General features: G+C 39.6%; 1 protein-coding gene across 1 annotated transcript in view; it reads left to right on the top strand.

Annotated features, from left to right (window-relative positions):
• The first annotated feature begins 756 nt into the window (after positions 1-756).
• LOC124555315 (V-type proton ATPase 21 kDa proteolipid subunit-like) overlaps positions 757-25,397 on the top strand; it is a 44,443-nt gene continuing 19,802 nt past the window's right edge. Inside the window, exons 1-5 of the mRNA XM_047129190.1 lie at positions 757-896; positions 1,630-1,678; positions 6,266-6,349; positions 10,362-10,509; positions 22,686-22,821. Coding sequence (XP_046985146.1) covers positions 836-896; positions 1,630-1,678; positions 6,266-6,349; positions 10,362-10,509; positions 22,686-22,821 — 478 coding nt within the window. The 5' untranslated portion in view covers positions 757-835. The remainder of the gene's footprint in view (positions 897-1,629; positions 1,679-6,265; positions 6,350-10,361; positions 10,510-22,685; positions 22,822-25,397) is intronic.

Here is a 25,397-nt window from a genome sequence, read left to right as displayed (position 1 = left end):
GAAGGTATGTTTCCACTGAATAATATGTCACATTTTAAAACTATACCTCTAATATTATCTTAAATTTACTTAGAATGAGGATATTTACTGATTGTGATAGTTTATTATACATCTTCAGACTTAGGTATTTCTGGCTATTATGTATCAGTGGATAGCCTTGAATACCACATGTCTAGCATGCCGTTATTTCTGGTACTGTGAATATGTACGTTCATTCTCGGGGAAAATTTCTGCATATTTTCTTTGTGTGTATTAAGCAGTTATGCGTATAAAGACTTGGGAGTGTCATATAGAGGTGACTGAAGTGTTTCTTAGAGGATTCTCTGGGACCCTATCATTGTACGCATCTGATTGCTTTTTTCTGCAACCCGAAAATGCAGTTTATACCTAATTTTCCTTTAGGCCTGATTGATGAGCTACTATTGTTTTGTTACAGTTTGTTTACATAGTTTTTTAATGACAATACAGTGTAGTAGTACAGCTGGCTTTACAGGCTATGGTAGTACAATAGGACTACCTTACTGTTGCACGCCACGTAAATAACTGATATTCGTACATCCCGCCAAAGCTAGGCTCAACGTAGGTACTAGTCACGGGCTCTCCAAACGTTTTAAATAACACTGTATTTTACAACTTTGCTACATTTAAGAATTCGATTTATCGAAAGAGCCAAAGTTTCTTGTTTCATATACTATGCCATTGGAACGAACTGCTTTATCTTGTTTTGATACTCTTTGTTGCCCGTGTCACATGATATTCATCGATCAGCTGACAAGTTAGGGGTGTTGGTTAGGTGAGAATTCCAACGGGGAGGTGGCTATTTATTTTCCTGAAAATGAGGTACGGGCTGGGATATACTTTTTTAGCGACGCTTTCGTCTGCGGTGACTATAATAGGTAAGTATTAACAGCTGGTATTATATTTAGCTGCCGTTTTGTATTTTATGTGTATGTAGTGCACGGTGTATGTTTAGCTTCGGTATTTATTTTCAGTAAGAAATAGGCGTTGATGCGTGTACGGTAGGACACAAGTTACAAAAAATGTACACCTGACAGATGCGTACTGTGTTGTCACTTTGGTAGGTGTTGGAGCTCTCTTGTAAGGGTACAAAATGTAATGAAGAGAGAGCCTTCGACGTTTGTGATTTGTATGTATGGACATTGCTAGAAGTTCGTATGATGGCCTAGAGGAAATTACATAAGCTTTGTGGACTGCGAATATTTATATCAATAAGGTTCGTTCATGTCAGCATCCATGTCCCTGTACAGTGTTTACTGGTGTAAACTATTAAGCGACCTTATTAGAACAGAAAATACATAGCAGAAATGTGCTATTTAAAAACCAGGACTTTGCCTTACGTAAGCTTCAAATTATTTTCTTACTAGTGCGTATAACAAGTAACCATTAAAAGTTATATTCACTGTCCATGAACACGCACAGACTATATGTGCAGCTAACCAAGCCACACTAATCCCAAGGTTTCTTTTGTCTCATAATTAGTTTGAATTGCTGTTACAGGTTTAGTACTGGTCACTTAACAAATTTAATTATTTTATTGCCAACTCATAACATTTTGAGTTCAGTCACTGTGGTTTTTTTTTTTTCAGTAATTATTTTTTTCTGTTTCAGTGCTGTATTATGTACTTACTGGGAAAGGAGAGAGGATTAGTTTTGGCTGGTAAGTTGAAATATTAAATTATGTTCTGTAAATTCAGTTAAGTCTCATAAAACTTAAAAGAAGCACTTCAGATGTAACTTAAGTTGATGTGTGTGGGTGTCACTTTCACTGAAGGAAACTGTGATACATACAAAACATTAGTTTTGCTGTGGTCATTGTAATTCAGCATGCTAGATTCCATTGGAATGATTGTGCCCCATGACTGATATGGCAGCGCTGGTTGTAATGTCACCTGGTGAGTTCTTAAAAATCTAAATTTCAACTTACAGCGCAGCTGTCGTCAGTGTGTTGTGTAGCCATTATCCAAGTAGACTAATGTAATTCTAACGAATTAGTTGGGACTAGTGTAGCAGGCGATACAACCCGTCGGCTTTGGACAATGTTACAAGTCGCCAAACGAGAAGCGATTCTTCTTAGTGTTGTAGCTCCCTTCAGTAGCTGATAAGTGTTTTTTGGCTTTTTAAAAAAAAATCTCACGAGATAGAATAAACAGATCCACTTTATTAAGCAATCAGTAAAAAAAAAAACGAAACTGAAACATAACAGCAAAAGCGAAAATGGTAAACTGCTCTTCGGCGACTTGTGACGTCATTGTCCAAAGCCTACGGGTTGTATCCCCTGCTACACTAGACCCAATTAGTTGGACTAATGCTTGTATATGCATAAGTTGGATTGAAATGTGTGTTATAACTACATTGAGTCTACAGGACTACTTATAATGCACTGATGATAGCTGCACTGTCAGTTGAAATCTAGATTTGCAATAAAGAACACAGATGACATTGACTGATAGTGACCTTGCGTCTTGGGCCATTGTAATTGTTCTTATGACACACATTCTTGGTTCTTGGGTGACTTATCTTGACCGGTACATGGTAGTGCATCAATGTTTCCTTGTAGCATGTAACTGAAAAAAGGGATCCTGCAGCAAATGGTGTGCTGTAAATTTTTAAATAAGTCTTCCTGTAAAAATATGCCCAACTGAAATAAATGATGGTTAATGAAATTTATAAAAACAGCAGATGGTACTAAAGTTAAGATTGTAGTGCATGGGTGTCATATGGTGCACAGGGGCAAAAGAGCATAAGAATTAATCATACTGTAGCCGTAGATGAACAGGTTATTTACATAAGTTGGAATATGCACTGATCTGGTGGATTCAACTTTCAACAACTTAAATTGCTGTGCTGCATAATTTAACGATGTTGTAGATCTACAAATATTAATGAAAATTTAAGTACCATGTGGAAAGAACCAAATCTGTATTTTGACTGCCTGTATGTGATGAACAGAATCACAGCTGTTGCAATTTTTTTCAATTGCTTGTTATTGCTTTACACAAATCTTTTCTCCTCAGTGTGTGTGAATTTAGCTCATTATTAAAATGTTACTGTTTAAGCTGTGTCTGAAAATTGTCGTGTAATGACTGTACGTATACTGTACTGTGTGTAGAGTAATTAAAATTACTTTTTAGTTAACATGTCACTTACTGAAACTCAGGCTCTCCAGTCAGAGCTGAAAATGTTGTACATAACAAGAGTATTACGGAAATGCTCTGTGAAATCAAATGGGGATCCTGGTGGAGAGGGATGACATTCTTTTCACGGAATGCTATTGAGAAAATTACTGTTGACTGCAGAGAGATTCTACTGCCCCCCCCCCCCCCCCCCCCTGGACATAAATTTCGTGCAAGGGATGTGAAGACAAGACGAGGGAAGTTGGGGCTCATATGTACGCACATATGCACACCAGACTTTTACCTTCCCGCCATTTGGAAATGGAAAAGGGAAGGGAATGACTAGTTGTGGTACACGTTACCCTCTACTCTGAACCATGTGGTGGCTTGCAGACTAGGCATGTAGTTGTATACTCCCTACTGTTGCTAATATGCAATAGTAAAGTGTCAGTTCACTTGCAGTGTTAAAATAGCTGGCACATGCAAGCCACAATCTGTTTAACTTTCATCAACAGCAGCAGTAAATTTTACCTGTAGTAGCCACTGGATTTGACCATGTGCTAAGTGAAAGGCAGTAGAAAGCTGTCAGGGCCATGTTGTAGTAGCATATTTTAGACACCACCTAGCAAATAGTTGTAATTGGACTATAATTAGACATACACAATTTTTTCCAAAGTTTTTATATCTGAGCCTTTTTGTTTGACCCAAGAACAAAATAAGGGCACCTAGTCTGTACTCTGATTTTCTCAGATGAAGCATCGTAGTGGAATTTACTAAGAAAACTATTTTCGTGTGGTTCTATTGCGCGATTGGTAGCATGTCCCTTCAGCAGAAATGTAGTTGCTTTTCATTGCTTTTCATAAAAGCAACAATGGTTTTGCACTTGCGGTATGTGCTTTTTAGTGTGAATAAAGGAATGCACTGAAGATGATGGGGAAGTTGTAGTTTTCAGAGTATTATGAAAATGATTCTTGGCTGTACCTCTTGAGTTTCTAAAATAAACATTTCTGAGATTTCTGTGTTGGATAGTGATTTCCTTTCAATGGTTGCTTTGTACATAGCATTTTCTTGTTCTTGATTTGCAGAAATCGCTTGAATTGCCATATAAAAGTTTAAAGAGGAATAGAGATTGCTAAATGTTGGGAACATAGTGCATCAATGGGAACAATTTAAGGATAACATTGATTTTAGGCTTTTGAAAGTAAGATCCTTTGCTCAAGTGTCAAAGGAAATAAGGTCTAAGAGTGACACTTTAAACTGAATTGGTAAGATCTCTGGTGTACGTTAGTAAATGTATATGGAAACAATGATCAGAATAAAATGGTTAATGTGATAACAAGCAGTTGTCATTGTTTGCCTTAAATCAGTTCTGTCATACTACAGTTGAAACTGTTGGTGCAATTCAAAGGGTGTGGCTGAAAGAATAATGTTGACTGAAATTTTATATTTTCAAAATTTCAAGACCTGTGATACAGTCACATTTTCTCTTTGTGTGATTATTGTATTTTTGCTGTAGATGTGATTCCCTTTCATATAGCATTCACACAGGGTTTGTGTGAGAAAATGTAGTTGTTTCTTACAGTTCTTGCTATACACACTTCACTTCCTTTTATTAATGGGATTGTAAGATTTCCATTCATTGTAGTAATTGGTCATAACATGAAATCATAAATTACTTCTTAGGAATTTGGAAAATTATTTGTAAAATTTTGTTTGCAACAACAGGATCCATAGAACTTCTGTTAATTATGTTAAGATACGTTGGATGATTTGATGTAGACTGAGACGAATGATGATGTATGTTGGGAGTACTTGTAAAATTGTTAATGGGAACAAGTACCTTCCAATTTTGGGTGTAAGAATGTTTACTGAGTACCTACCCAGATTTTTGATAATCATAGTTATGGAGATCTCCCTGTCATTTTATAAAGAAATATTAATCAATTGGAGAGAGAGAGAGAGAGTGTGAGTGTGTGTTTTTCTATCATTATATTCTTAAAGTTATAAAGTTTTACTTATGTTTATTTGAAAGTGAATAAATATATGAACATTTGTGTCACTGGGAATGAGCCCTATTTTAAATAAGTTGTTGTTCTAGAACAGTTGGCTTTAAAATATTAAGGCCACCTTTTGTGCCGGTGCTTTAGTTAGAGCACTAATGACTGTGCTGAAGGAATGGCAGAATTGTGTGTGTGTGGCACGACAATGGGACTGTTCGTTGGAGAACTTTCCTGCATATGTGCTCGAGAATACTGAAAAAGGACGAAATTGTGCTTCATATGTGAATGTAGGCTCTCGTGGTATATACTGCTGATGAAATCTTCTCGGACTACAGGTAGCTGTATTGAAAATCCACAATGTTTTGATGAGTGTCATTCTCATTATCTTCTGGCAAAGTGAAGATATGAATGACACTCATCGAAATGTCGCGGATTTTTGACACAGCTACCCGGATGGAAACCCGAGAAGATTTCATCAATAACTGTGCTGTTGACCACTCAAAATACTCATTACTACTGTCATTAGTGTTGGCTGTTAACCATACAAGTATAAAATAATAAGCTTCGAATAGTCAAGTCGCATGATCCATAGCAGAACAGTCCGCAACTCGTGGTCGTGCGGTAGCGTTCTCGCTTCCCATGCCCGGGTTCGATTCCCGGCTGGATCAGTGATTTTCTGTGCCTCGTGATGACTGGGTGTTGTGTGATGTCCTTAGGTTAGTTAGGTGTAAGTAGTTCTAAGTTCTAGGGGACTGATGACCATAGATGTTAAGTCCCATAGTGGTCAGAGCCATTTGAACCAAGCAAGCATAGAACAACAAGCGAGAGAAATAGTTCTCAAAGGTGATCCGTTTCCACATATATATTCAGTGAATGTTTGGTTCCTTTTTAACCCCTCTAATAGCCTGATACTTCATTCACATTAGAGTAAATTGCATGTGTCGAATTTTTTCTGTATATGTAGACTTTAATTTATCCTCCTATTCGACATGTGTAAAGATTTCTCTCTTCCATGGTCAGACTAGTTTCAGTTGTGAACATTGCTAAATATTTTCGTTAGGATATTTCAGTTGATTTTTGTTGCACAACTGCTACTTTGTGCACCTTGGTTGGAAAAACTTTCCTTTGCAGGTTCCTAACGGAGACTAGCCCATACATGTGGGCAACAGTTGGTGTTGGATTGGCTGTTTCTCTGTCTGTGGTTGGAGCTGCACTGTGAGTGGAACCTCTTGTCTTACAAATGATTATAAATTCTAGTATCTCAACAATTTAGAATGAGACTCTTGGAGAAAGATGGCACATATACATGGCAACATTCTTTTAGAAAGCTGAAATTATTTTGTCCATAATCAAAAGTAAATGGATAACAATACTTGTAACTGTTTATTCTTTATTAGTTCATTGTTAAAGAGTGCAGTTCATATCAGTGTAGTAGTTATGGCATAGTAATGGTTCTGACATAATGATGAAAGTCATTCTTCACAGAAAATTCATGAGTTATTGTTTGTGATATAGTATAATTTCCATAAAATAGTATGTGTATGCAAAAAAAGTTTTAAAGTATTTTGATTTAGTTCATAAAATTAAAGCACTGTTGTAGACATTAATCAGTGAATAACTGAAACAACTATGAAACTGAACTGTTGTTCTGTCTTTTGAACAATACAAGAACAAATATTACTTTCTACTTCATTTTTCTAGCTACATGTGAACTTATTGTTCCTAACATTGTTAATTTGTGTAATACTGTACAGTATACATCCGTAAGTGTACAGTATACCAGTTCTGTATACTAAACCACGAAGACCACTTCATATGATGAAAATCTTTGAAACCTTTGGTATGAGGACTATCTTCCCCTGTTAACCTACCTACCTGTGTCCACAAATGGTATACTACTGCATAGTCAACCCAAACAATATCTTTTTCCCTGTGCCCTGAATTTTTGTTGTTTTCACCACCAACACCATGATGTTCACTTCACATATGCCTCCTGGACTATTTATCATACATTAATCCTGCCCCTCTCTTCTAACAGACCATCATAAGCACCCGAAAGAACTTTCGCTGCATGGAAGCTCTGGGAATTACTAAGTAATCCAACTTGGGTCCCCCCCCCCCCTTATTTTCTTCCAAAGCTCTTGTTATTGTTTCTTTCATTGTAAAGTTGCAGGTTTTATCAGCACAGTGGCCACTCAGTGTATTATATACTGAAGTGCCAAATAAACTGGTATAAGCATGCGTATTCAAATACAGAGACATGTAAACAGACAGAATATGGCACTGCGATTGGCAATACCTTTATAAAACATAGTGTCTGGTGCAGTTATTAGATCGGTCACTGCTGCTACAATGGCAGGTTACCACGATTTAAGTGAACTTCAATGTCGGCAAATGAGTGATGGGACACAGCATCTTTGAGGTAGCGATGAAGTGGGGATTTTTCCCATACAACTATTTCAAGAGTGTACCGTGAATATCAGGAATCCAGTAAAACATCAAGTCTCAAACACTGCTGCGTCTGGAAAAATATCCTGCAAGAACGGGACTGACGATGACTGAACAGAATCGTTCAGTGTGACAGAACTGCAACCCTTCCGCAGATTGCTGCAAATTGCAGTGCTGAGCCATCAGACTGTCAACGTGTGAACCATTCAACGAATCATCAGTGATATGGGCTTTTTGAGACGGAGGCCCACCTGTGTATCCTTGACGACTGTACAACCCAAGGCCTTAAGTGTTGCCAGGGCCCGTCAACACCCACATTGGACTGTTGATGACTAGAAACATGCTACCTGGTCAGACGAGTCTCTCTTCAAATTGTAACAAGCAGATGAATGTGTACGGGTATGGAGACAACCTCATGAATCCATGGACCTTGCATGTCAGCAGGGGACTGTTCAAGGTGGTGAAGGCTCTGCAATAATGTGGGGCATGTGCAATTGGAGTGATATGGGACTGACTCCTGATATGTCTAGATACAACTATGACAGGTGACACATACATAAGCATTCTGCCTGATTACCTGCATCCATTCATGTCCATTGTGCATTCTGACGCACTTGGGCAATTCCAGTGGGACAATGAGAGACCCCACATCCAGTACTGCTACAGAGTGGCTCCAGGAACTCGTCTGAGTTTAAACACTTTCAATGGGCACCAAACTCCCCAGACACAAACATTATTCCCTGCAGAGTGGAAATCTCGTTCTGGATTATTGAGCATATCTTTGATGCCTTCCAACGTGCTTTTCAGAGATCTCCACCCCCCATACTCTTACAGATTTGTGGACAGCCCTGCAGGACTCATGCTGTCAATTGCCTCCTGCACGACTCCAGGCATTAGTAGAGTCGGTGCCACATTGTGTTGTGGCACTTCTGCATGATCGTGGGGACTCTACATGATGTTATGCAGATATAAGAGTTTCTTTGGCTTTTTAGTGTAGGTCTTGTGTGATCTATTTCTGGTTATAGTGGTTAATTTGCATGCTGGGGAACTGTAGGATTTTGTGGTATTGGTTGGTACGTATTGTTGACTTGGTTTCTCTCAATTTTGTACATTTCTCCATTGCTGCCAATAGAACTTCTGCCTGAAATTTCCACAGATATGAGCCTTTGTCTTCTGAATTATAATGTCATCAATACAACTTGTGAATTGTAACTAATTTTCTTTGGGGTTGACATCTTTATAGTTAGGCATAATAAATTAATGTATGTGAATTTTCAGAGGAAACACTGCAGTCACAACCCATTGTCATGCCTAATTTGGTGTAGGAAAACCATTTACATTGAAAACAGCTTCCAGCTGTCTTGGAATGGATAAATACATGTCCTGTATGGTTTTTCGAGGGTATTTTACACCATTCTTCCTGCTGAATAATGGAAAGATCAGGTAATGATAGAGGTGGATAGCGACCATGCATCCTTCTCTCTAAAGTAGACCACAAAGGCTCAATAATATTGAGACCTGGTGACTTTGGTGGTCAGGAGAATGCAACAGTTCATATTCTTGCTCACAAAACCACTCCTGTGTGATGTGGGCTGTGTGAACACGGACCCTGTCATCTTGGAACACAGCATCATCATTGGGAACCATTGTTCCATGAGAAGGACCTGATCAGCCAAAATGGTCACACAATGCTGATAGTAAAACAACCATACAGAGTGACCGTAGGGTCCAAGGAATACCAAAATACAGCTGCCCTTATCATTACTGAATCCTCGTCATTGTTCACTCTTGGGATGTAAACATGGCTAGGAGTTGGAGACAGTGTGTAAAAAGACTTGCACAACCAAATGACTTTCTTCCATTGTTATCTAGTTCAGATTTATGGCTTTGACATGGCATTTTCCTGTTATGGGCATTTGCGTCCCTGATGAGTGGTTTTGGAATTCCAGGTCACCCTGCAATTTGCTACTTATGGAGTTCTATCCATGTTGTTTAGATGCTGACAGGATTTGTGGGCATGACATTCAGCTCTGCAGCATATTTTGCAGCTGTCATTTTATTTTTTGTCATAATCCTCTTCAATGAGTCTATCATCACTTAACACAAACTTTTGTCATGTTGAGATGCGATGGGTGATATTTTTCTGCTTATCCTATATGTGGGGTAAATTTTTGATATGTTGTACTGTGAAATGCCACACACTTTGGCTACCTTGGTTATGGAAGCACCCACAATATGAGCAGTAACAATTTCCCTACATTCAAAGTCACTTACCTCTGAGTAATGCGCACACACAACTCCACAGAACACGGTTCAAACCATGAATGATGCTTGCATTGTTTGAGGGAATTGCACACATGCCGTTCATGATCAAATCCAACACGACCCGCAGGTTTGGCTAGCATATGCATTTATGTTCAAGCATGCATTTCTTGTGTTTCTGTATATTTGTCCAACTTTTGTATAATTTGCCAATAAAATAGCTGTAATTGTGAAACACAACTCACTATTAGTGAAGTAGTGCAAATATTTAACTGTGTGTTTTACTGCATGCAAACAGTTTTTCTGTCAATGTGAGTAAATTAATTAAACTTATGGACAAGACACTTTGCTGGGCCACATGAGTTTGGCATTCTGATTATGCTTTGTAGAGTCTTTACTAGGTGCTGCACTGTTCATATTGATATATATTAGTCATAGTTGTGCACAAGATTTTTCTAGATACTGTGGTTTTTATTGTAATAAAGTGATTCAGCTTTATTTTTCTTTTTCCTTACAGAGGCATTCATACAACAGGAGTCAGTATTATTGGTGGTGGTGTAAAAGCACCCCGAATAAAAACAAAGAACTTGATATCAGTCATTTTCTGTGAAGCGGTTGCAATCTATGGTCTCATTACTGCAATTGTTCTTTCTGGGCTGATAGAGGTAATTACATAACAGCTTTTGTTCAATATTTTTGTCAGCTTGTCTTGTTGGACCAGGTGGTGGTCTTTGAGCTTTTATGTATTTATGTGTACAGGGTATAAACTGTAGTGATGTAGAGGAAGTATAGATAACAGTTTGATATAGAACACATGCCATCTATCAGGTTGGAAAACTGTCAAATTGGCTTGCAAAAACCACCTAAGCTACAGCGTGCACGTGTATTGACCAGTCAGGACTTGTAATATGTTGTTTGTAGCACTCCCTCCTACAGCTGTTCAAAAATTAGTGACTACATGAATTGTTTCCCGTATTCAATGTTTTTCGGTCTATGTTAATTGGTGTGTTATGGCACTGGTGTAGTCGTGCACTTACAAATTGTAAAAGTGACATTTGTGTCAGTTTTACCTCAAAACTTTATTATTTTATGCTGTTAAAATTCACATTTTGTTTGTTTGGCCTTATTACCAAGAAACTACTGTGCTTGTTAAGTTTGAATCGCATTGTAAATATAGTTAATTTGTCCATAACATTTGAAAGTCTGTTTCGTTACCCTTACGGGGAAGTTCAAATTAATGATGTTAATGAAATATTAAGATGAGTGAAGACCAAAGGAGGTCAAAGGTGGGGAAATAATTCATGTACACAATCTTTTATAGTGGTAGGAAGGAGTGCAATTGACAATGTACCAAAAACCCTGGTGGTTGAATATAGGGCAGGGGTGCATTTGAAGGTCACTTTCGTATGTTTTGATTGAATAACTCACTGTGGTGTCTGGTGAAAATGTGTCCCAGTACAAAATTTCACTACATTACATTTCCTGCAAAAAAAAAAAGGTCCTAGTCCCTTTTTCTGTAGGACTAATAGTTTGCATGTAGAGAGTGGGTGAATATTGGAAATCTTGCACAATGTGCATGCACTGTAGCTTGGGTGGTTCTTGTATACCAATTTGAGGTAGTTTCCTGGCTTGATAGAGCACAAATGTCATATCAATTTGATTGTCTTGACTACTTCTATACCACTGTGCTACAGTGTAAAAAGTTTACATGCACTGATACGTAATATGGCGTGTCTGTAGTTTTACTGTAATTTTATTGTTGTACATGCAATATCATTTGGGTATTCATGTGCTTTGCAGTTCAATTTTTGCCACATATCAGAGAGGGAAACCTGCTTCAATTTCCTGTTCAAAATTGTACAATTTTTTGGGCTATACTATAGTTCCAACAGCTTGAGAGACTGAGTGTGCTGAATAACATCATTTATATATTCAGTAGCTTCTTCAGGAATATTTATTTTTCAAGAGCTTATTTTGTTCCTCTTCATCTACCACTATTTCCTCCTCACAGTCTTCTGTGTTAAGAATTTCTTTTATATCTGTTGCCAAAGTAAAACTAGAGTGAGTTGATAGTCATTACTTTGAATGTAGTCATCTTGACTACATAAAATGTTCTGCATTTGAATTGATTCAGCAATTTGCTGCTGCATTTTTGAGAGGTTTGACGAGTACTGAAGTATGTTGTTCATAACCTCCAAACCTTGCTTTGTTGAAGCACTTGGTGGCAGTTTCGGGTTTTGTTTCTCATACTGCCAAACAAATTCAATTTACTGCATCCAGAACAGAAACTGAATGTGCAAGTGTATTTTCAACTTCTTAAATGCTAAAAATGAGACTACATCAATAACTGCCTATGACAGGATTTAAATGTGGAAGTAAGTCCCTTGGCCATTGGTTGTGTGAGGTTGGTTGAACCTGGCTGGAATGAAGCCAGTTTCACATTAGATAACTTGACGTTGGGTGGCAGGTTGCATTATCTAGGAAATGGAGGACTTTGTGATTTTCCTTTTTTATTTTGGCATTCAAAGGGCCTAGCTGCTTTTCTCTAAGACCACTCACCATCTGTGCCTTTTTATCACTTTCCCATGTGACTGGAAGCTTACTGATGTTCATGTTTCTGAAACAACAAGGATTTGCCACCTGTTCAGTCACTAGTGGCTTCTCCATTTCACCTAACATGTTTCCACACAGCAGTATTGTGAATCTTTTGTTGAGCATTTTTCCACTAGTGTACTTTTCACTTTGAATTGCTAGAGTCTAAGGCAGTGTATGATAAAAGGTCCTGTTTAATCGGCACTGAATGTCTCTTTTGTATCATAATTTGCAATTAGATTGTGCAATATTGTCTTCCATTCAGTTACATTTTCCTGCACATTCTTAGCTTCCCCACACACTTCATTCCACACAATGTTGTGTGTAGCTTTGAAATTTTCAGCCATACAGTTTCCTAAGCTCTTCAGCGACCTTCAGAGCTTCACTCTGTAATGTGGGTCCAGACAAAGATAAGTTTTTGCCCATACACGTATGAACTATTCCCACACAGTCTCGTTAATTCCTTCATTTTCTATTCCCTTTCCCTTTTTTTTCCCATTTCCTTTCCCATCTTTCCCTTTCTTTTCATTTTCCTATTCCCTTTTATCACTTCATCCTGTAACTTATCTTTGTTTTATAAAGTTTCATGTATTTTTGTTGTACCACATTTGAAACAATATTTTGTGCAGTGTGCTTGTGTGTCTCACTTGCCTCAACCTCCTCCTCCCCCCCCCCCCCACTCCCCCCCTCCACCCCCTTCCCTGAGGGGCTTACTACTATTTGGTGAGTATATGCTTGGCTACATGGGGCCCAGCCTTGCAGTGCTGCTTCCCTTTCAGTGCGGCATGTGTATCCTCCTGCTATTCTTTTCCTGTCCCTTGAAGACTGAGTCATACTTTCTTCGGAAAACACATTTCTTGGTAAAACTGCGTATGAGTTCGTCCTCTCCCCCGTCCATCCTGTTCTTACCCTTCCTCTGCTTTGGTGTTTGAAGTCTCTTCCTTTTCTTCTTCCTGGCACTTGAGAGCCACTGAGGTGACTGTCCCCTCGTTTTTCCTATCTCCTCTCTCTCATCAGATGTGGCTATTTTCCAGTGGAACATTTGTGGCATCAGATCCAATAGGGTTGTGATCATACTGTTGTTTTCTACCCCCAGGAACAAAATTATCATCTCCCACACTTCACCTCAGTCCGCTGTAACTTTCCCACCTGAGGTGGGGACCTTGTGGTCTGGTGGCTAGCGTTACTGCTTCTGGATCATGGGGTCCCGGGTTCAATTCCCAGTTGATGTGGGGATTTTCTCTGCCCAAGGACTGGGTGTTTGTGTCATCATCATTTGTGACAGTGGCTGGACTAGACTGTGGGAAAAAATTGGACTGTGGGAAAAAATTGGACTGTGGGAAAAAATTGGACTGTGGGAAAAAATTGGACTGTGGGAAAAAATTGGACTGTGGGAAAAAATTGGACTGTGGGAAAAAATTGGACTGTGGGAAAAAATTGGACTGTGGGAAAAAATTGGACTGTGGGAAAAAATTGGACTGTGGGAAAAAATTGGACTGTGGGAAAAAATTGGACTGTGGGAAAAAATTGGACTGTGGGAAAAAATTGGACTGTGGGAAAAAATTGGACTGTGGGAAAAAATTGGACTGTGGGAAAAAATTGGACTGTGGGAAAAAATTGGACTGTGGGAAAAAATTGGACTGTGGGAAAAAATTGGACTGTGGGAAAAAATTGGACTGTGGGAAAAAATTGGACTGTGGGAAAAAATTGGACTGTGGGAAAAAATTGGACTGTGGGAAAAAATTGGACTGTGGGAAAAAATTGGACTGTGGGAAAAAATTGGACTGTGGGAAAAAATTGGACTGTGGGAAAAAATTGGACTGTGGGAAAAAATTGGACTGTGGGAAAAAATTGGACTGTGGGAAAAAATTGGACATTTGTACGGGTGCTGATGACTGCGTAGTTGAATCCCCCCTCCCCCCCTCACCCCCAAAAAAACACTCATCATCATCAAGCTGTTGCTTTCAGTCTTTCCCTTTCTGGTTTGACTTTCTCTCTTTGAAATGTCTACTCACCCTTGTCTTCTGCTGTCACCGAGGCAGACATTTCAGTGTATTGCTCAACTTCCTCCTCCCTTGCTGCTTGCCTACTTCAGTGCCCACCATCCCCTTCGCGGCTCTCCACTCCTCTGTCTGAGAGGCTCTCTCTTAGTAGGTATCTTCAACCAGCTCAATCTAAACTGTTTCAACATGTGTACACCCACATTTCTTTGATTCCATACACTCCTTTTCCCACTTGGACCTTTCAATTTGTACTGCTCAGCTTGTTTGTTGTCTCGAGTGGTCCATTCTCTATGACACACACTCAGTGACCATTCTATCTGTATCATTAGTTTGCATACCTCTATCCCATCTGTGAAGCCAACCAACTGGCAGCTTTACAAAGCTTACTGGCATTCTACTCCTCACTGGCCTCTTTCGATGAACACCATTTCCCCTGCATTGATGACCAGGTAGAATTCCTTACAAATGCTATCCTTAATGCTGCAGAATTTTCCTTACCTCGCACCTCTTCCTTGCAGTGACCCGCCCCTGTTCCCTGGTGGACTGAGACATGCCGCAGTGCAATCTGTGTGCTGATAGGAGTTCCCTGTGGTTTTAAATGTTGTCCCACTATTTCAAACTGTATCCATTTTAAATAGCTATGTGTGCAGTGCTGCTGTGTTTTCAGGGATAGCAAAAACTAGTTGGCTTTCTTTTCAAAGCTCTTTTTTACTCCATCTTCTGTTTGGCGTAATCTGTTAGCTTTCATGAACCACAGTTCATTCCACAGTTCCTGGTCTATGGCGAACAGTGTCGTTGTAGACCTCTTGGTATCTCAAACACCTTGGACTGATATTTTGCAGGCACTTAATTTCATCCACTACCATCCTACCTTCCTCCTTCTGCAACAGGCAGTGGAGGCAAGGATATCATCCTTTTCCTCCCAGAATTGTGATTGTTGCAATACTGCTTTTACTGTCAGGGAGCTTAAACATGCACTCTTTTTATCTGGCTCATCCGCTCCAGGAATGGATGTCATGTACATTCTGATGATGCAACACCTCTCTCCTGAAGGTTTATGCTTTCTTCTCCTTACATATAACTGCATTTAAATAGATGCCACATTTTCCAGTCCCTGGTGAGAGACCATTGTCATTTCTGTACCTAAACCTGGTAAGGACAAACACCTTCCTTCCAGCTGCCATACGGTTTCTCTCACCAGTAGCATCTACAAAGTGATGTTACATATGAGTAATGGTTGGCTGTTGTGGTGGCTAGTTTCGGAATCTCCTCACTAACGCCCAGTGTGGATTCTTTTGTCGTTGATGAAACTGTCGAGTCTTGTACGAGGATAATTGAGGGAGAGGATGGTTTTTTGGTGGCCAGTATCCTCTCTACAACAAAACTGCACTGTATTAACAGGATTCTTTATTTATTGGAACAGAATGCTACTTATCTTTAAACTAGTTGTTGTCGTACTAGCTTTTCCGTAATAGTCCACGTAAAAGTCTCGCTATAAACACTACTCTGGTCACTCTGAGCTAGAGACTGTGACTCCAACTGCCTGGAACTGTGACTGACTGAGCCCTCCAATCCGTGGTGGTTATCTAAATACTGGTGGCACATTGCTTTTGTGTCTGTCATTGGCCTGTCTTCTGATAAGCACACTTGATTCAGTGCCTGTTATTGATCTTGCAACCTCTTTGCTGACTGGTGTACTGGCAACAGCTTACGCCAGCACAGATTCAGTAGGCACCACTCTGCTATTGATCTCATCACCTTGTCAACTCATATTATGAACAATTTTTTGTGGAAGTGCAAAACGGTGGCCATATTTTTTGATTTGGAGAAGGTGTATGACACCTGCTGGAGGATGGGTATTCTCTGTAGTATGTAAGAGCATGGCTTCTGGGGTTGCCTGTGCCTTTTCCCCTTTTTACCCAAGAATTTTTAAGACAATGTTTTTAAGTTACACTGAGGCTTGGCTCTTTTGGACACTTATTCAAGAGAACTGGGTGCTTCACAGTTCTGTGCTCAGCATCATCTTATGTGCCCTATTATGGATTGTCTCCTGCCAGGTACTATTACATCTCTCAATGAACCTGTCTACTTGAGCAGCATCTTCAGCTATGTCTTTATGCTCTTTGTGTACAGCATGAACAGTGGCTTCCACTTTTCTGCTGACCAGACTGTCTGTATGAACTTCTGGTGGTGCCAGGAGTTTCTTCCCCTATCCCTATGTCTTGACCCATTCCTTTTTCTGTTCATTGACATGATTAAATTCTTGGGACTCACATTTGATAGGAAACTTAGTTGGTCTTCCCATGTCCTACCTGGCAGCTCATTGTACTCACTGCCTCAATGTTCTGTGTGTCCTATGCAGCACCTCGTGGGGAGCAGATTGGACCATCCTCCTCTGTTTGTACTGGTCCTTTGTCCATTCAAAACTGGACTATGAAAGTATCATATATTCATCCGCATGTCCGTCTGTCTTTAGTCGTCTCAACACAGTCCACCATTGTATGATATGTTTAGCCACTGGTGCCTTCTATACTAGTCCTGTTGAGTCTTTATGCTGAGGTTGCTGACTTACCATTGTCCTACTGGTGGGACATTCTCAGTTGTTGCAGCAGCCATCTGTCTTCTGTGCCAGGTCACACATCCTATGCTCCCTTTCTTTTGAAGATCCCATTGACCGCCAGTATGGGCTGCACCTGTCTTCTGTTGCCTTCTGGAGTTCACTTTTGTTTGCTGCTTAGACAGCTTTGCTGTACACTCCCTGCCATGTTCCCCATGAGTGCAAGCTCTTCACTGCTCTGGCTTCATGCCGACATATGGGTTCATTTCAGACTCCATTTGCTCCCTAAGGACACTACTTCTGGTCTGGTGCATTGCATAGAGTTTCTCGCTCTTTGCAAGTGGCTTGCAGACAGTGTTTTCATCTACACTGACAGTCCCAAGACTACTATGATGTCGGGTTTGCCTTTGTACTTGGCGATGTTCCTTTTCAGTATCGGTTTCTTGACCAGTGCTAGATTTTTACCATGGAGCTGTATGCCCTTCATCAGGCCGTTGTCATTCTGAGCTCCCCACCAAATCGAAGCAGCGACGAGACTTTCCATAATTCAACAGCAGCCATTCTGTCAGTAGCCGACTTAGCAATTCCCTATTCTTAAGGATCCCTCTGTGGGAAGACAGTACCTGAGTAGACCTCAGAAGTTGCCAAGTCCATTAGAGAGCATAGACAAGCTCTCCAATGCCATAAGCAGCATACATCAATAGAGGGCACATCATTGCCTTTAAATGGCTCCATGTCCAGGTCTGCCACTTAAAAAAGTGACAGAAGCAAGAATGCTGACAACGTTATGTTTCTACCGTTGGACCACATGCATGTCCTTCGCAGGTTTGGGTGAAGGTCAGGCGCCTCTATGTATACCAGTCCTCTGCATGTGCACTTGGTATTTCCTTGAATGATGCTGTTTTCACTGACCTAGTCACCGTAGCTGAACATTTTGCTCTGCATAATGCTCTAGCATGTGCATCTGAGAACTAGCAATCTGCCTTTCATGGCTTTAAACAGTGGATTGAGCAATTGCACTTATTTTTCACTACACACTACCTGGAGCCCTATACTGCTCCATTCAGTGAGTGAGAATTCTTCAGTACCTTAGGCCTTTGCCCTGATACAGCTCTAGGACTATACCACATCCACAACCAATGCTCGGACATGTATCAGTGGGTTGTCAGCATCGTCGCCTTACCATCTTAAACCATATGTGAACTGAGGGTGAACTCCCATCTCAATGGTGAGAGAGCATCATCGTACTGTTAGTGAAACTGGGCAAGTATCCCCTAGAGATTGACAGCTATTTGCCCAGCTAGTCTCTGCCAAGGCCATTCCACTGCTTATAATTTCGTTCACCTGGAGTCTGCCACCCAGACGGGTTTTTAACTGATGTGAACACCTTATTGCTGCCTTCTTTGACCTACAAAAGGCTTATATCACCACATGACAACACTACATCCACACTACCTTATATTAGTGGGGTCTCTGGACCCACTTAAGACTTCCGTGCCGAACTTCGTGTAGCACCATACTTCCCATGTTGGAGTTGGTGCTTCCCACAGTATCCCCTACATCCAAGAGGATGGGGTCCGGCAGGGCTTTGTATTAATTAAGTGTCCCTCTCTGTTTAGTGGTCATAAATGATCTAGCAACAGCTGTAGCGTCTTTAGTATCACCCTTCTTCTATGCCGATGAACTTTGCTTTTACTGTTGTTCCTGTAGTGTAGAGTTTGCTGAAAGCTACAGTTACATGTACACTCCGCAATCCACCTCATGGCACGTGACAGAGGGTACCTCATACCAATACTAGTCATTTTCTTTCCTGTTCCACATGCAAATAGAACGAGGGAAAAACTACTGTGTATTTGCACCATACGAGTCCTAATTTCTCGTATCTTATCTTTGTGCTACTATGTTGGCGGCAGTAGAGTCATTCTGCAATTGGCTTCAAATGCCGGTTCTCTAAATTTTCTCAACAGTGTTCCTCAAAAACAATGTCACCTTCCCTTCAGCGATTCCCATTTCAGCTCATGAAGCATCTCCATAACACTTGCGTATTTTTTGGACCTACCAGTAACAAATCTAGCAGCCTGTCTCTGAATTGCTTCGATGTCTTCCTTTAATCCAACCTGGTACGGATACCAAGCACTTGAGCAGTACTCAAGAACAGGTTGCTGTAGTGTCCTATTTGTCTCCTTTACAGATGAACCACACTTTCCTAAAATTCTTCCAGTAGACCAAAGTTGACCATTCACCATTCCTATTACAATCCTCACATGCTCATTCCGTTTTGTATTGCTTTGCAATGTTATGCCCAGGTATTTAAATGACATGACTGTGTGAAGCAGGACGGTACTAATGCAGTATCCGAATATTACTGGTTTGTTTTTCTTACTAATCCACATTAACTTAAATTTTTCTACATCTAGTATTAGAAAAGTCTTCAGAATTGATTTATACCAGTATTTTTATTTTTGTATGGTATGTCAGGTGGTTCCTAAAAAAATTATTTTGAAAAACTGATGGATGTTATTTTTGAAAGGAGCTTTCAGTTTCTCGTGCACTAAAGTTCATTCTTAAGTTTTTGAAAGCTTCACATTCAGTGCTTCATTTTTGTATCACATAATCTGTACTCTGTCCGCTATACACTTCCACAAGTTTCTATTCTCATCTTCAGTTTCATTGAGATAATTTAAATCAGCATTATGATTCTATCACATTATTTACAAAGATATTACAACCACTTGATGGATGAATGTCATTATATTCTGCAAATAAATAAATTTATTTATAAATAAATATTAGATAAGTGGAAAATAAAGATTTTGTTCATTTTTTCCCCGTCTTGAAGTCATCTGTATGTGACTGCAATACAGAAACAATGCAGCAGTCTTGTATAGTGTTTCGAATTGAGCTTTTAACATAAGTGCAATATAGGCAGTAAAAAGGTAGAAAGATCAACTTCTGTAACAACTGGCATGGAAGAAATTTGCAGAGTATCACATTATGCGTTGTTGTTCTCAATCCAGAGACTGGTTTGATGCAACTCTGCATGCTACTCTATCATGTGCAAGCTTCATCTCTGAGTAACTACTACAAACTACATCCTTATGAATCTGTTTAGTGTGTTTGTCTTGGTCTACCTCTACGATCTTTACCCTCTGTGCTTCCCTCCAGTACTAAATTGATAAACCCTTGATGCCTCAGAATGTCCTACCATCCGATCCCTTCTTCTAGTCAAGTTGTGCCACAAATTCCTCTTCTCCCTAATTCTATTAAGTACCTCGTCATTAGGTATGTGATCTACCCATCTAATCTTCAGCATTCATCTCTAGCACCACATTTTGAAAGCTTCTATTCTCTTCTTGTCTACACTGTTTATCATCCATGTTTCACTTTCATACATGGCTACACCCCATACAAATACATTCAGAAAAGACTTCCTGACACTTAAATAAATACTCGATGTTAACAAATTTCTCTTCTTCAGACACGCTTTCCTTGCCATTGCCAGTCTACATTTTATATCCTCTCTACTTCGACCATCAGCAGTTATTTTGCTCTCCAAGTAGCAAAACTCATCTACTACTTTAAGTGTCTCATTTTCTAATCTAATTCCCTCAGCATCACCTGATTTAATTCAGCTACATTCCATTATCCTCGTTTTGCTTTTGTTGATCATCTCGGATCCTCCTTTCAAGACACTGTCCATTCCGTTCAACTGCTCTTCTAGGTCATTTGCTGTCTCTGACAGAATTACAATCAGAATTACAATGTCAAATTTTTTATTTCTCCTCCATGGATTTTAATTCCTACTCCAAATTTTTCTTCTGTTTCCTCAAAATACAGATTGAATAAAACTAGGGATAGGTTACAACCCTGTCTCACTCCCTTCTCAACAACAGCTTCCCTTTCATGCCCCTAGACTCTGCCATCTGGTTTCTGTACAAATCATAAATAGCCTTTTGCTCCCTGTATTTGACTCGTGCCCATGTGTTCCAACATTTTTACAGAATCCAAACTGATCTTCCCCAAGATTGGCGTCTACCAGTTTTTCCATTCGTCTGTAAAGAACTCATGTTAGTATTTTGCAGCCGTGACTTATTAAACTGATAGTCTGGTAATTTTCACACCTGTTAACATATGCTTTCTTTGGGACTGGAATTATTATATTCTTCTTGATGTTGGAGGGTATTTCGCCTGTCTCATACATCTTGCTCACCAGATGGTAGAGTTTTGTCAGGGCTGGCTCTCCCAAGGCTATCAGTATTTCTAATGGAATGTTGTCTACTCCCAGGGCCTTGTTTCGACTTGGGTCTTTCAGTGGTCTGTCAAATTTTTCACACAGTATCATATCTCCCATCTCTTCTTGATCTACATCGTCTTCCATTTCAATAATACTGCACTCAAGTACATTGGCCTTGTATAGGCCCACAATATACTCCTTCCCCCTTTCTGCCTTCCCTTCTTTGCTTAGAACTGGTTTTGCATCTGAGATCGTGAAATTCACACAGGTGGTTGTCTCTTCTCCAAAGGTCTCTTTAATTTTTCTGTAGGAAGTATCTATCTTACTCATAGTGATATATGCCTCTACATCCTTACATCTGCCCTCTAGCCATCCCTGCTTAGCCATTTTGCACTTCCTGACAATCTCATATTTTAGACGTTTGTATTCCTTCTTACCTGCTTTGTTCACTGCATTTTTATATTTTCTCCTTTCATCAATTAAATTCAATATCTCTTCTGTTACCCAAAGATTTCTACAAGCCCATGTCTTTTTACCTACTTGATCCTCTGCTGTATTCACTATTTTATCTCCCAAAGCTACCTATTCTTCTTATACTACTGTATTTCTTTCCCCCGTTCTTGTCAATTGTTCCCTAATGCTCCCTCTGAAACTATCTACGACCTCTGGTTCTTTCAGTTTATCCAATACCCATCTCCCTAAATTCCTACCTTTTGTAATTTCTTCAGTTTTAGTCTATTGGGATAACCAACAAATTGTGGCCAGAGTCTGCATCTGCCCTGGAAATGTCTTACAATTTAAAATCTGGTTCTGAAATCTCTGTCTGAAACCTTCCAGTGTCTGCAGGTCTCTTCCACATGTACAGCCTTCTTTAAAGATTCCTAAACAAGTGTTAGCTATGATTAAGTTATTCTCTGTGCAAAATTCTACCAGGCAGCTTCATCTTCCATTCCAGCATCACATTAAAAAATAATGTACCATTATAAACACTACTGAACCTGACATCCCACTGTCTAAGCTATTTTTATTACAGTACACAAAACCATGAGGCACTACACACTTCAGAATTTTGCAAAAAAGGGAAAGGTCCAACATCACTCCCATCATATTTGTAGTGTCCAAAGAATATCAGCAGTTTAAAGGATGATTTGAAGCATCGGAAGGAACCATTACTGTTTGCAATAAAGAACTGATTCTTGTTACTGGGAATGAATGAAAAGTTGTTTTGGGCCTGACACAATTATGTTGAAGATCAGAATCAATAATTTGAGTAGTGGCAGCAGTATGTATTTTCAGGAAATTCATTTCTTTTAAAATGTTTAAATCCTTTCTTGACTGGCCCTAATATATTTAACTTGTATGTGAAATATTACACACACTTACTTTAACCATACAGATCATGTGCTTGTGCAGATTTAGTACTATTTATAACTAATTACAACTAATTTGTTTCAGAGTTTCAGTTGGGATGCCGTTCAAAGTAATATTGATCTGAAGGGCCAGAATTGGCTTTCTGGCTACATAATGTTTGGTGCTGGATTAAGTGTTGGTTTGGTTAACCTTTTCTGTGGAATTGCAGTTGGAATTGTGGGTAAGCACTGAACAGAACCATGTACTAAAATATTTGACACACACACACAAAATTTTTTTCTGGTATTTCGGTAGATATTTGCAATTTTGTTTCTTTGATATTCAGATGAAGTCAAGCAACTCCCCATTTCAAAGGAAAAAGATAGTTTGTTTCCCTTTCAAGGGAATTTTTTTTTTTAAAGTGAAAGCTTTTGTGCCCATTAAATAAAGTGTTCCCAAATTAGTCCAGTGTGGTGTTCAGTTGAATGATGTATGTTAACAGAAAATCATGAAGAATAACCAGTACTCGAGTAGTTCTGTTCTATGGAGACAGTGTGACCTTGCACTTAAGATATGGCTAGTTGGGCATGTTAGATATTTTCACAGAATAGCCTGAAAATTATAACTGTACTAGTATACTGTGTATTAGGGTCTTCAGCTAATATGTAATCAATGTTGTTCCTACATGTTTTCGAATGGTGTCTTCCCTTCTTCATGTAGGTCACATTCTTGGCCGTTCCTTATCTCCTGAAATCAAGTACACTTATGCAGCCCTTCTATTACCCCTTTACCTGGCTGAATGTCCTGCCATATACATTTGAATTTCATAGTGGTCATAATAGCCTTCTGCTCCAGTCTGTTTCGTGACCCATTTATTTTTCTCTCTTAGTAATTACCATTGTGCACCTCGCTGTTGCTCTCTGAACAACCCTCAGTTTTTGAATGGTTTTTGAATTGAAAGATTGTTCCCTTCTGTCATTAGGTCAAAACTAGTTATACACAGTGAATGTGAACTTTCCTTTGCACGCAAGTCAGAAATTTCATTTGAAAAGTCTGTTTAGTTTGTCAAAAGCCCTGCAGGAAATTTTCTACTTTCTTTGTCTTTCGCAGAGCAACAAATTGGCAGTAAAATCATTCAGACTTTCACTACCATCATTTGTACAATTCATGTGGTGGTTGATTCTGTCACACTTGTCTGTAGTTGTAAAAGGTGGTGTAGAAAACTAAAAAGTGAATAAGTGAATAAAACATTTATTTACACTATTTATAGAGTAAAGAATGAAATACATATCATTGGATCATTTAATTCTCTGTTCCAGCAATGTGTCTAATTTGAGTACTTTGTAGCCATTACAATATTAGTAGTGTCATGCTATGTCCTTCTGTTTTCACTGTGTGTGTTCAGACAACTGGGGCAGAGCTTGGTGTGTGCAGAATCTTAAAAAAGATATGTAGAGGGTTAAATTTACATGCAGTGAATTGAGGCAAAGACGGCAACCTCTGATGGCATCCATTGGAAGGTTAAAAGTCCTGGAGAGAGCTTGGATTGCGGTGATGCTATGCGTTTCTTCCATGGAGATGTGAGTGGCATGTGGTACATCCTGTATGGTTGAAAGAGACACCACTGATAGTGCAATTTTGGGGAGGAAGGAATACAGTATCTTCACATAGTGTGGGTATGATTGATACTGTGGGGAAGGTGTTTGCCATGGTGCAGCTGATGGAGTTGGATGTAGCAGAAAACTCGAGGTAGGATGTCCATCTAACAGCAAAAATGGGTGCAACATTTTTGCACTGCTGAGGATGCCATAGATGGTGAGATTGATGCAGGCTTGGTGTTTATGATGGATGTTACTGTGAATGGTAATTGATGTGGTGCCTGTGACCATGACCATGATCATGGCTGTGTAAATGGAAAGGGTCAACCTGCATGACAGTCTTGTGTTGATCCATGTTTCCGAATGTCAGGCTCCGGTGGCAAAGACTGTTAAAGGGCAGTAGTCTGGAGGTTGCAGGCACCTTTTCTGAAAAGTCTATGGCAGGATCACAATAATCACGAAAATAAAGTTGGTTTTGGTCCCACTTGCGCAGAATTTCATTGTGAAGTTTGCATCTGAAGCAGATTGTCAAGGGTGGAAGAGATGGAAGAAACTGTGGTGAAGACCATCGTGTGATAATTCTGCCATAAAAGCATCATGCAAAGGCAGAGTGTGATAACTGTTGAGAAACTTTCCTTAGAGTGTGAAGCATGAAGGTTGGACATGTGAGCCTTGAAAGTGTGAATTAAACTTTTGGTTTCACCCTCAGATTGTAGAGAGAACAGAACTATTTGGATATGTTGAATCCCATTTTGTTGACAAGTGTTGCAATTCCAACGGAGAAAACTGTGGCACACTGTCTGAAATGATAGTGGTGAGCTTCCTAAACTAGACAGAAGCAAGTGTGTTGATAATACTAATGCTAGTTGTAGAATTCATTGAAATGACAAATGGGTATCTACTGATTTCACCAATGATCATCAGCCACCATGTGTGCCAGAAGAGTCAATGTGGGTGCATTGCTGAGGAGCATCAGATCGAGGCCAAGAGAAAAGTTCTTGATGTGGAGCTGCCTGGTTGCCCACACATGCATTGGATTGGGCAATCATTTGCTCAGTCTGCTTATCAAGACAGAACCATGTACAATGCTGATGTGCTAGGTGCTTAGCTTCAATGATTCCCCAATGTCCTCTAGGTAAAAGTTCTAAAACGCATTGCTGCAGTGATGTGGGAATCATGACCCATCTTTGTTCATTAGGAATATGCAATAAAATTACAC

The sequence above is a fragment of the Schistocerca americana genome, chromosome X (genome assembly GCF_021461395.2).
Source record: "Schistocerca americana isolate TAMUIC-IGC-003095 chromosome X, iqSchAmer2.1, whole genome shotgun sequence".
Classification (NCBI taxonomy): Eukaryota; Metazoa; Arthropoda; class Insecta; order Orthoptera; family Acrididae; genus Schistocerca; species Schistocerca americana.
The sequence above is the reverse complement of the archived record's forward strand: the minus strand, read 5'-3'. Positions and strand labels throughout refer to the sequence as shown.